The 12678-nt window shown below is 44.4% G+C and overlaps 2 protein-coding genes across 2 annotated transcripts; one reads left to right on the top strand and one right to left on the bottom strand.

Annotated features, from left to right (window-relative positions):
- Positions 1-1179: 1179 nt before the first annotated feature.
- Positions 1180-3769, bottom strand: LOC126315347 (metaxin-3-like). Its single transcript, XM_049992598.1, has 5 exons — positions 3694-3769; positions 2972-3629; positions 2765-2834; positions 2423-2499; positions 1180-2321 (listed from the first exon to the last, which is right to left on the bottom strand). Exons 2-5 carry the CDS (start codon positions 3083-3085, stop codon positions 1335-1337), a joined length of 1248 nt encoding a protein of 415 aa, XP_049848555.1. The 5' UTR covers positions 3086-3629; positions 3694-3769; the 3' UTR covers positions 1180-1334.
- Positions 3770-5775: 2006 nt separating this feature from the next.
- LOC126315348 (uncharacterized) lies at positions 5776-11821 on the top strand. Its single transcript, XM_049992599.1, has 2 exons — positions 5776-5980; positions 6075-11821. Exons 1-2 carry the CDS (start codon positions 5900-5902, stop codon positions 10932-10934), a joined length of 4941 nt encoding a protein of 1646 aa, XP_049848556.1. The 5' UTR covers positions 5776-5899; the 3' UTR covers positions 10935-11821.
- The last annotated feature ends 857 nt before the right edge of the window (positions 11822-12678 follow it).

A 12678-nucleotide genomic window follows, 5' to 3' on the forward strand; every position in this document is an offset into this window, starting at 1 on the left:
ACTCCTGCATACGTTCGTCTCAGGTTTGTGGAACCTATTAAGGAATTGGTCAGCATATGTGCTAGCGCGCCGAGGATACCCACTCGAACGGAGTCTCTAGGGTTTAGGCAAAAAACAAGACAAATTAACGATGGCGTTGCAAAAACATATCACACACACTATGTAAATTCCAATTTTAGACTTTTTTGTGCTCGTTTTTACAGTTGTAAAGATGGATACGGAAAGACATCTATAAACCGGCTAGAATACAAAGATTGGAAACAGCAGGCACAAGAGATAGATACGTTGCAAAGACAAGGACAACTCGGCCTCTCTAAAAATAATAAATATTGCTATCCAGGTACTTTTTATGAATCTTCATTGCGTCGTTTCTATCCTTCGCGCGAACAATCACACAGAAAAGTCTTGGACCCTGTTCTAAATTTTCAGAAAAGTGCATTCAAACTCAACAAAGAAACACATCACTATGAGCTAGATGGGACACGTATTCCGGAACGTTTTGATCATTGGATAGAGGCTCCAGGAGATGTCAAAAATTCACGTGACCTCCGTCTTCTAAAAAAAATCCAGCGTGCTCGTGAACGAGCGGCAGCTAAGTTCAAGTCTCGTTTTTCTCACTCGTCTACTCGTTCACCTGAAAATCACATTATGACTCGAAGAATGCTACGTATCAATCATTTATTACTCGAAACTTTTAATCAAAAGCTTTTGGACATAGTTCCTCCCTCATCAACTCAACCACTTGTCGGCCGTGTTCACTTCACCAAAGTTCAAATCACCAAAGATTTGAGTCAGGCAGATGTCTATTGGAAATGCATGGATTCAGAATACGCTGCTTCTACCGAACGTGCCCTCAAACACGTTTCAAAATCCCTTCAACATCTGGTCGCACAAACTGTTAACATGAAATACCGACCACAGTTTCACTTCATAAGAGAAACGCTCAGTCAAAAAAGGATAGAGACGCAAGTATTTTTAGACACCGTAGAACAAGATATAATCAAAATGGAAAATAACGAACTCAACGTTGTCTTAAGAAGCAATTCACCTCAAAAGATCCATGTCGTCATGGCTGACAGAAAAGGTGCAACATTACCTGAGAGAACACAATTATTCAAACGAAAACCAGATAAATAACGTTATTAGCGTTGAAAATTGTCGATTGACATATTCATGTTATTTTTTTGGGATACGCTCACAATCACGAAACTTTCTCTTGCGTAAACCCATGCACAATTCACGCAACATTCCTCGATTGAAAGCTTTGTACATTAGTTTTTTCATTTGCGTCCAAACTTAAAATTTTCCATTTTTTTTACAGTATCAGGAATTTTTTAATCACTATCGTCATCTAGCTCTTGATCTTCCTCGTCGGAAATAAATGTGTTATCGTTGTAATGTTCCAGGTATTTATCATCAAAATCGTAATCGCCTCCGTCGTCCTCAATGTACGCATCTGAATCAGATTCGTAAACTAAGCTATCCAAATCAGGCAAAGCTTGCTCTTCTTCTTGCTCTTCTTCATATTCTTCGTCTTCGCTGTCGTCTGTGGATGAATCCGTTTCCTCCTTATCTAGGTAGTCCACATTGCGCCTCTGGATGAGTTGCTGATCTCTATCGCTGCTCAGTTTTTTGTTCAGTATTTGACACAAAACCGAAAATTGAACGTTTTGTGTGCACAAAAATAGTGTTATTATACCAATTCCTAGAGCTACAATAGTACGAGCACTTAATTCTTCCATCTCTGGATACACCTGGTCAACACTCTCTTGTTTAGCATTTTGCAGCTCTTTTTCTACCAGCTGTGCTCGGTCTATCTCCTTCACTATGAAGGGCTCGCCTTGGAAAAATCTTGTATACATGTTATTGACGAACCTGACTAAATTCCCATGTTGCGCTAGCATCTTGTACATGTTATTTACTGGAAGATTGGACGCATATAGCTGGGTGGCCAGGTAGCCAAATGCGACAGAGTCGAACGAACTTGGGCTATCTGAGAAGAAATATTCTCTATCTGCCAATCGAGACGATAGTGCAGCATAAATGCGTTTGGCCTCCTCGTATCCAGTCTTTTCATCTACGCCGAGGCCTGCCAGCATTTTCAAAACCGATGACCTAATTGTCTTGGCCTTATATATATGAATAGGGAAAGAATAAGCCCTGCATATAATCGGTTTCATAAAATGTTCGTAATTTGACAATTCGCCAAACCAGTTAAAGAGTTGTGCCGGATAAAGAGAACGGTTTAATAAGTTGGACCATGCAAGTATGTCCGCGCTTGTGGACGGCGAAATCCCACTATTCTTATCCAAGTCATAGCCCTAATCGTATTAACGATAAGTTCATATAAAGGGTCAGGCAGCTGTTAGACTCGATGATGATTTCAGTAAAAGGTCGAAAAAACCTTTGATTAATTACTTACAGCCGTACTCAATTCCTTGATAATTTCAGTGCCTTCAATACAGCGCTCACTGGAAATGCACAAGAACGGTAGTTTTTCTTGGAAGAGTTGTGGTATTCACGTAATCGTAAAAAAATTGACGTAAGTATAGAGAGAGCTCTGATTACGAGTGTGCATTTAAAAAAATTTTTTAACACCATCTTCTTTCTCATGTTGCTAGCACCTGTTGTCAAGAATTAAGCATAAAAATATATGTATCGGCTGAAGAGCGAGATGCGCTGGTGAATCGGCAAGGTGTGTATTTTTTAAGATCGATTCAATAACTCTCATTTTCTACAAAAGACTTGTGCAAAGAACACATACTCCATGGTGATGTTTCAGCATTGTCCGTATTCACCGTTACAAATGGCACAGATGCGCACTTCATATAAGCCTAAAACATGCATCGAATGGCGCGGATAGAGGTGCGCAGCATGGTATTTCAAGTAATCAATTGCAACGTCAGGACACACGCTTTTTATGACCACCAAAAAAACCCGCTTCTGCATCGGAAGGGGGATCGATACAAACCTGAGCTGCAAGGCATAATGGGTCAAATGTCGGGAGGTTAGGAACATTTTCGTTTGGACCGTATTGATGAAGTCTTACAATATTAGAGTGTAAATCGCCTGCTGCTTCAGACATGACTTGAGCTTATAATCTTTTAATCCTTCTAAAAAAACCAGGAAAAAATTTTACAATAGAATTGAAAAATAGCACCTGTTCCGATGTAAAATATCACATTACCTTTACACACTACTATAACTGCGCTTCAAAATTTTTGTACATAAACAAACATATCAGCGGTCTCAACTACCACAAAACCTTGAAATTGAACCAAGAATATTTTCGTCCTAGCTCAGAATATTGATGTGCAGATTTTTTAAAGTCACCTCATAATGCGTGTCAGCAGTATTCGACGTTGAGCTGAAATATAATGTTGATTGCAACTCCTTTTTTGCCTGGCTTATATGTTGTGCATATGCTTCTCTATACAGAATTGTTTGAGTGACAAAAAATCAGTGTGGGGTCACACATTCTTCATCTTAATTCTGATTGTTGAATTCGTAGCGTAGTAAAGTCTTGGGCAAAATTGAAACAACATTTTGATGTTTTGAATCAAAACCATGTAGTGTGTTTTTTTTAAATAAAAGACCAGCTGCGTTAGGCCATGAGGAGCGTCATTAACCTTATACAGAACAGTTAGGAATTATGAGAAAATGTTTTTCACCTTGAGTATACTCAGCAAGTACCAAATGGATAGCGGCAGTGGGTAATAAATAAACAAAAATAGCCCGCTGTTGCTATGATTTGTTAAAATATGAGAATAAAGACCATCTTAATGTAAAAGAAACACAACTGACAACAAAAAATGGCCAAATGATTTTTGTGTACTGGTCGATTTAAATACTATGTAAAAAACGTGCCTTCATTGTGTTAAAACGGCTTCATGACTGTGCAGATCAAACCAGCTATTGCATGTATCTGGCCCATTCGTAATGTTAATCGTATATATTAGCTTAAATCAATTCCTGATTGCGGATGTATCTATACGTGATAGCATTTTTGGCAAATCATGAGGATAATTGGAATTACACATGGATTTTTAATTTAAGAATAGTTTTGTTCCTAGACGTTGAGTTATCGTTAAACATTTTTCTAGTCGGTAAACATATATGATGTACACAAATGCAATTTGTGCTACAGCATAATTCACAAGAAGTGTTCTATAGAACGATGTAGTATCTGCATAAAATTCATTTAGCTCCAAGGCTTAGGTAGGAAAAGATTATAGCTCTATCTCAATGTGCTCCTATGTGAAAGCTACTGCTTTGTTACTGCTCATTTTATCGTCACTGTATGGTATACATAGTCAGACTGATTGGTCAGTAAAGGATCGGTTTATCTATGTAGGCAACGAACGCTATATTTTTAAAGGTGTAAATTACAGCCCTGTGCCCATTGGTGAATCACAAGACAATGGAGACCGTGGAGACATATTTACTAAGAAGTGGGAATTCGTCCATCAGAGAGATATCCCAAAGCTACGTGAAATGAGTGTGAATTCAATTAGAATTTATAATTGCTATCCGTGGCGGTATCCGAGCCCGACGCTACCTGAGTCAACTCCAGCAACGGAAAACGATCATACAGCATTTTTGGACATGCTATGGAATGATGGAGTCAATCCAATTTATGTGTGGATTACGCATTATATGGGAGTGACATTTCATATGCTAAAAACTGACCAAGAACCTAACACCGAGAAGCGTTGGCAACTTTCTAGTGGACACTGGGTGTCATATGACCCAGCATGGCTCAACGCGGACATAGCGACACAAAAGTACAATGAAAATGCCTTTTTGGCTTTAGCGCGTAAGTATGGGAATCATCCAGCCGTGGTTGGATTTGTGATTGGAAATGAGCAGAACTCCGAGCTGACGCGCGGTTCGATCGATTTTTGGAAATGGTTTGATGATGTGGGTGCAAAAATAAAAAATATTGCACCAAAGAAGCTCACTATGTTGACGTTGGTTGATGACGCAAATATGTCTGTGGCTTATGCGGAAAAATTCAACATATTAAACAATATTGATGTATGGGGAGTGAACTCATATCGAGGTACAGAAAAGACGGGCTTTGACGTGCTATTCTCTGAATATGCGTCTATCAGTAATAAGCCAATGTTGATTACAGAATATGGACCTCCTGCTTCGACTCGAAATGAGGAAGGAGAAGTTGTTATTTTAGAAAACAATGCTGAGTTGCAAGCACAGTACATTCGTGTTCACTGGGATGACATCATGCAAAATCGCCACATAGCCAGTGGTGGATACATTTTTACATGGACAGACGAATGGTGGAAAGCTGGACAGCCAAAGGTACAGAACGTTTTACCTGGGTCTGAGAACTTTGCTTACCCAGGAAGATATGGAGACGAGGAGTATTACGGCATGAATGCAATATCTCTTGGACCTTTAATAGCAAACGGCAATACGACAATGCGAGGAGCGGATGTTCTACATCCTCGTGCATCGGTGGATTTAATGTCTAAAGTATTTAAGCTTAAAATTGACCCGGTAAAGCCCTATCCGCCTGCAGGCTCCGACGTAACATTGACACCTTACGACAAGCCGGAATACGATTCTTCATCGGTAAATGAGAGCGGTTTACAGGCAAGTTCGGTACCGACAGTGGGTAGCGTGGTTTTGGCAAGTGGAACGCCAGGTTGGAAAAATGTGGGATGGTATTATGTCTATCTGTGTGTTTTTACGTGGTTGCTTGTTCAATAAGAAATATAAAATATTTTTTGTGTGAAAAATAAATTTTTAGGCAGTACTGGTTGTAGAAAGATGGTAACGAGTTATTACACTTGCACTTGGTGCATACTCTAGTCTATTTTACTTTATTTCTGCATATCTGGTTAGTGTGGCAGCTAATTGAGAGATGTGAAGCGTGATGGATCAGTCAAATAGTGACTTTCAATGTTTGGTTGAGACAAAAAATGCGGAGGTTGAGGCCTTAAGAACAATATTTGCGGTTCGTGGCATCTGGGGCATGTGTGAAGTATGCATAGAAGAGGAAAAGCTGACATAAGTGTGGTATTTGTTTTATTTGTTTTTTCTAAATTTAGGATTCGTTTAAGTTGAAGTCAAGAAAGAAGAATCGTACTAGTTTTCAATTGGAGTTGGTACCTCACCCTGGGTATCCAGAGAAAAACCATGCGGCAGTGTTGATGCAGGTAGAGTTAGGGTCGAATTATCCGGCGACGCGTCCGCGAATACAAGTGAAGAAGTTGAGGGGGTTGTCGAAGAGCGAGATGTCTGAGCTGTCGGACCTAGTTAGGGAGAAGCTGAATGATTTGATAGGCGAGTCTAGAGAAGTGATATACGAGTTGGCGCAGAATATTGAGGAGTGGTTGCAGAAGCACAATGGGCCGATGCAGTCATCTTATGATCAGATGATGTTGAGGAGGAAAGAGAAGTTGTTTGTCGAGGAGGGATTGCCGAATGCAGGAGAAGGGGAGACGGAGGAGAGGATGTTAGAGATGGATAGTGGGGAGGACAAGTTAGACGACCGTTTTTTGTTTTTTTCAGACGACGAGATGGAAGCGGGATACAGGAGTGGAGTGGAGGTGAGGAGTGCGAGAGGTGAGGAAATGGAGTCAAGTGGAGATGGCCAGGCGGATTTTATGGGGGAGAGTACGGAGACGAATGAAGAAGGTGCTAATGAGTTAGGCGTTGATTTTTGGAAATGGCACAATTTAAGAGAGCTGTACCGAGGAGGGGCAAAATGTGTGTTTAAAACGGCTATGCTTAATATGAACACACGTCGGTTGGTGACGATGAAGACCTACACATTACCTGACGTATCTAGTCCAGAATTGTTGAGGCGCAGACAGGATGTTTTTGACCGTTTGGTTGAGAGAGTGAATGGCATGAGCAAGCAGTTGAACCACGAGGCATTGGTGCACTATGTGGGAGCGCAGTACCAGCCGTCGGAGAGGTCGTTTTGCGTGGTGAGGGAGTATGTACCGGGGGCTGTTTTGGCAGTGTTGAATCAGAAGGGGAAGTTTGAGGAGTATTTGGTGAAGAAATACGTGAAGCGAATGATATCGGCGTTAGATTACCTGCATGGAGAAGGAGTTTATGGAGTTGGCTTGAAAGTGTCTAATTTGTTTGTGAGCGACGTTGGAGAGTTGAAGGTGGCTGACTATTTGGGGAATTTGATTTTTGAGAAGTTGAATCAGGGGTTAGAGCCTGAGTTGGAGGGTGGTTGGATGATGGGAGGAGGAGGCGATCAGAGGCGTGCGGAGGAGGCGAGAAGGGACTTGGTGGAGTTAGGATTGACTATTTTAGAGATGATAAATGGGCGTCGAATAGATGAGGAGAGAGAAGCTAAAGAGGGTAAGTTAGAACAGATTTGGAAGGGGCTTGACATGGAGTTGTCGTTGAATGCCCGTGATTTTCTATCTAGGTGTTTGAACAATGAGCCTGTTGAAATGAAGAAGTTACTGGTGCATCCATTTTTGAAAGACGAGGACATGATAGACGAGTCGGAGGTTTTTGTGCCGTTGTCACCGACGTTTGGTACTATGGGAATGTATTACTCTTCTGATGATTGGCTAGACTCGGCGGAGGGGGCGATCGATTACGGAAAGAGGCGCGGTTTGGAGTTGGATTCTCTGAGCGCATTGGCTTCGCTTCGAGAGCAAGGTGTGGCTTCTGACTCGGCGCGAGAGGATTTTCGGCTCACGTTTCCCATGTCGCTTGCGAAGGCACCAGAAGGGCATTCTAAGTACCGCACAGAGTTCGAGGAACTTCACATTCTTGGAATAGGCGGATTCGGACAGGTAGTAAAGGCTAAGAACAGGTTGGATGGAAGGTTGTACGCCATCAAAAAAATTTTGTTTGGACGGACAGACTCTTATTTTGTCGAGAAACTGTTGCGAGAGGTGACTACGTTGTCTCGTTTGAACCACCCGAATGTAGTTAGGTACTATCACGCGTGGATAGACAAGGCGGACGAGGTGGATATGGCGTCGTTGGGCCCGATCATGGAGGAGGAGGAGGAGTCTAAGTCGGTGGAGAAAAATGTGGCGGTATTAGGATGTGATAGAGAGAGGTCGGAGGGAGAGTACGTTTTGGTGTCCGGCGACACAGCGGAGGCGATGACGCATATGGACGAGGATATATTTGGTTTGCAGTCGTCGAGAGATGTGTATGCGTCCCCAAGTCGGGTGAGGGAGAAGAAGAGGTTGATTCCTCGTCAAAGTTGCCGAATATTATACATTCAGATGGAGTACTGTACGGAAAAGACGTTGAGGGATTTGATTGACATGCCTCAGAGTGGAGAGAAGGGAGTGGTAGAGATGTCCGAAGACCAGAGATGGAAGTTGTTTCGACAGATTGTGGAGGGGCTGAATCACATTCACAGTCAGGGGATTATTCATCGTGATTTGAAGCCGTCGAATGTGTTTATAGATTCCAGTGGGGATGTGAAGATTGGCGATTTTGGCTTGGCGGTAACATATGGGCAGAGGACGGGGACGGACGTGGCGCACTGGTCGTCTTTGAATAGTCGAGAGAAGAGGAAGGCGCAATGGGGTGAGTTGACGACGGGGGTGGGTACGCCTTTGTATTTAGCGCCCGAACAAGATTGTGTTGGAGTACAGTACAATGAGAAGGTGGACATTTATAGTTTGGGGATTATTTTTTTTGAACTGTTTACATCTTTTTCGACGGCTATGGAGCGGACTTTGGTACTGAAGCAGCTTCGCCAGAAGGAGATCAAGTTGCCCGAATCTTGGCCTGAGAATCATCCAGAGAAGACCAAAATAGTTAGGTGGTTGTTGGCGCATGACTCGGCTGATCGTCCTACGACGGCAGAGCTTCTCCAGAGCGATTTGTTGCCGTTGAAGTTGGAGCAGAAAATGCTGAAAAAGGCCCTAAAAACCATTACTGAACCCAACACGGTCATGCATTCGCTGCTAATTCGGAGGCTATTCATGGAGCCATCCCATGCTGTGAAGGATCTGAACTACGACGTGACGGCGAACATCGTTCCATCGTCTATTGATTCTCGCGTTCGAGAATTGGTTTTGAAAAGAATTTATTGGGTTTTTGATAATCACTCCGCAGATTTTGTGGAGCCGCCGACGTTTTATCTGCGCACGTTGGTGACCAAGCAGAGGCATGCTGTGCACGTTTTAGACACGAAGGGTCGCATTTTCACGATTCCATTTGACTTGACGTTGCCGTTTGCGAGATATGTAGTGTACAAGGGCATTTGGAGGATGCGTCGATACGTGGTGGGCAAGGTATACAGGGAGTCCTTGGTGGGTCCGCCTAGGGAGTTATACGAGTGCGACTATGACATGGTTGGTCCATACTCGCACAGGTGGGCGTTGGTGGCAGAGGTGATGAGCGTTGTTGTGGAGGTTTTAAACGAATTCGTGTCTGAATTGGGTCCGTTTTTGATTCGCCTTAACGACTACAGGATTTTGAATGCCATCTTGTCTATCTTGACGGATAACCCGCACACTCAGCGCAAGATCAGGCGGGTCTTGGCGCCGTTCTGGCGCAAGAGACAGCCCCAGAAGGTCGTCGAGCAGCTTTTGAGCGTGCAGGGATTGACAGCGAAATCAATTGAGAAGTCCAAGCTGGAGCGACTTCTCGAGATTGTCAGGGATTCCGATACCGACATAGCTGAGTCCATTAAGAAGGTGGAGCAGCTTTATGCGGATTGCAAGCCGATTTTGCAATATCTCCACGAATTGAGACAGTTTTTGTGCTATTCAACTTTGTTTCATGTGACGTCTTATCTACGCTTCGATATCACTTTCATTTACAACTACGAGTACTACTCCGATATCGTGTTTCAGGCAAGTTTGGTCGAACCCGACGTTTTGGCCGCCGGTGGCTGTTACGAAGAACTTCTCCTCTACTTTGAACGCGAATACGAAAACATTGACCCGAATAGTTGTATACAAACCTCTGACTCCATTCATCGGCCTGGGTTCTCTTCAAAGAAAACCATTACTAGAACCGGCGCAGGTGTCAACATCGCTCTTGATAGGCTCATCACGCTTGCTGGAAACTTTTATAAGCGCCACCCTTCTCTCATAAACGAGTCCTGTCTCACTTCGTCTTCCTTGGATGCGCATATCTATTCTACCGTACAAATTCCGGATGGCATTGTTTCTTACTCTTCTCTTCTCCGAGCGGCACTGCAAGACAGAATTCAGCTCCACCTCATCCTTAAGTCCTTTTCTATCTCCACCGAGTACCTTTGCGACGAAAACTGGTCCCTTTCTCAACTAGTCAAGCACTGCAATCGGCATCACGTCTGTTGGATCATCATCATCAACGACCCCCCTGGGTCGAAGCCGATCACCGAGCGCACGTATGTTGTTCTGAAAAATCTGGAAAAGCAAACCGAGACCACTCTGACCGTCCGAGAAGCTTCGAACCACATTCTGAAGGAAAAGCAATTTCACCAAAATTCCACAGACTTGAATGACCAGCTTCCCGATTCGCCTCAATCTAAGCCAGATTCAGACACAAAATCTCCGTCTTCTATCGAGCAACCTCACCATGCCGTCCTGGACTCCGTCGAAGTCGAAATCCTAGGAGAACTTGGCATGACTTTAGGTTCTAAAGGCAAGCGCATCCTCATCAAAAAGTGCCAAGCCTGTCTCTCCCAGTTCCTGCCGTATCTGTCTCACCAAAGTGTCATACGAATTGGCTCTATAGACCTTCCCATCTCCACAGTGCGAGACGTGTGTACCACAATAGAATCTATTGGCGGCGACTTTCACACACTCCTAACAAAATACCCCAAATTCCGTAGCCGCATCACCGTGCTCAAAGAATTTTGCTTCAAGGCTCGACGCGAATTGCCCTACGCATTCTTATACAGCTCCCTTGATGATGAACTTGTATGGACGTTCTTTCGGCGACACCAGAGAAACCCTTTGACTATCAAACAATAAAAAAAAAAATTTCAAAAGTGCCAAAGGCCAAAGCTTCTTCTCGGCATTAATAGCTGTCATGTCCATTCTCTACTCGATTCAATTTCGCCGTGCTGTTTCTCTCTCTCTGATCGCGCTGGCAGTTGCCAAGTCTGCCTTCGAGTGCTTCCTCACGTCTGCGCAGGTGGCCTCTTTGGTCCCTCTGGATGACCCTTTTTCTGTTTTCGTGGTACAAAATGTCATGAGAGAGATGCGGCTCGACTCAGACGAAATCCCCCACATCAAGCTGTACATCGGCGAGCAGAACAGATGCATAGGCAGTCGTTTCAGGTACTTTTCGAGCCGTTAGACACCACCCTTCCCTGAGCATCTGTCTCATATTTCGCTGCAGTTATCCTTGCGCCGCCATAGAGCTAGAACCTTGGGTGATTCAAGGTCTGCTCAGCACCTCTTTCAGCCGCTTGGATCTGAATGCCAAGGCGTTAAGACTCAAGGCCTTTCGATCCAATCCCTTCCTCCCCTTGGAACTCGGTCTTATGTACCACCCATTATCGCTGGAGTGCCGAGGTATCGTCGGTCACGAAATCGCCCACTACAAATTGAATCACAGCTTGAAGGCTGCGCTTCTTCCCAGCTGGCTTTTGTTGTCTTCTCTGATTTATATCTATTCTCCCAAAGTTTCCGTTCTTCCTCTCTTTGCCTACTTGTACTCCCTTCACGCGTTTCACCAGAGGAGCGAGCTAGAGGCCGACACGTACGCCGCTAAGGCGCTCGGACCGGAGGTGACGAACGCTCTCATATCCAGGCACCGCGCGAAAATAGCCCTCAAGGAAGCTCGTTCTGGAGCGTTCATCCGCTGGATGAAGGAAGACCTTCCAGTGTGGTTGTTCCACGTATCGCCTGAAAAAAGAATCGAAAACTTGAAAAAATTGTAAATTTTTGGACGCAAATTCATTTCCCCGTTTCGATGCGCGCTTATTCGGAGAATCTTGACATGGAAACGGTCCCGTGGAAGCCTCTGTAATGCCTGGTCCCTTACGATTCGATTCGACGCGATGCCCGCCTCCCCTTCGGCCGAAGTCCATATAGAACACCCGTGTATCGCCGCCCACCTGGACGTCCGCAAGTCATGCAGGTCGCGCGTCTGTAACCCTTCGTTCTGTCTGGGACTCATTTTCATGGAACCCCGTATGGATCACGGCGGTTTCACGGCCGCCCCTGGATTCCAAGTCCACTTTCCGGCGGGCCTTCTCCCTCGAGAGGCCTCGGGCCGAATCAGCGGTTGTCTGAGGGCAAATTCGGACGAATTCTGCGCGGTTCAGCTACAAATTCTTCGAATCAACATCGTTGCTGTTCTTCTATTTGCCGCCTTTCTGGCCAAGGAATTCGAGAAAAAGTCTCTCAGGTCCCGACATGCGTCCACCTCTTTTAGAGAGTAACTCAGGCTTTTTTTTGACGACTCTCTTGAAAACCCAGATGAGAGACATGCTTCACTTCCCCGATTCGCAGTAACAATTGAATTCTTCCTTCTCGAGTCATCCTGCAGTTTTCCTGCTCGAATGCACCGGTGCAGTCGATTTCCTTATGATTCGTATCCTTGCCGCTCAAATTTTCCGTCGCGTCGAACGGCATGCGCGCGAAGCCGGCGCGCCCTCCCCCACACAAGGACGCCTCTCGTCTCGCGTCACTAATGCCGAGTTCCCCCCACAAGTTTGAAAATTTTTTCCCTAATTCGCGTGCTGCACCCTCGAAAGCCTACGGAGCT

The sequence above is a fragment of the Schistocerca gregaria genome, unplaced genomic scaffold (genome assembly GCF_023897955.1).
Source record: "Schistocerca gregaria isolate iqSchGreg1 unplaced genomic scaffold, iqSchGreg1.2 ptg000569l, whole genome shotgun sequence".
Taxonomy (NCBI): domain Eukaryota; kingdom Metazoa; phylum Arthropoda; class Insecta; order Orthoptera; family Acrididae; genus Schistocerca; species Schistocerca gregaria.

Coding starts and splice junctions, on each gene's coding strand:
- LOC126315347 (XM_049992598.1), bottom strand. CDS start 3,085: ATGTCTGAAGCAGCAGGCGATTTACACTCTAATATTGTAAGACTTCAT. Junction 2,835..2,971: donor CATTATGCCTTGCAGCTCAG/GTTTGTATCGAT, acceptor TGCATGTTTTAG/GCTTATATGAAGTGCGCATC. Junction 2,500..2,764: donor TGCTGAAACATCACCATGGA/GTATGTGTTCTT, acceptor AACTCTTCCAAG/AAAAACTACCGTTCTTGTGC.
- LOC126315348 (XM_049992599.1), top strand. CDS start 5,900: ATGGATCAGTCAAATAGTGACTTTCAATGTTTGGTTGAGACAAAAAAT. Junction 5,981..6,074: donor CCTTAAGAACAATATTTGCG/GTTCGTGGCATC, acceptor TTCTAAATTTAG/GATTCGTTTAAGTTGAAGTC.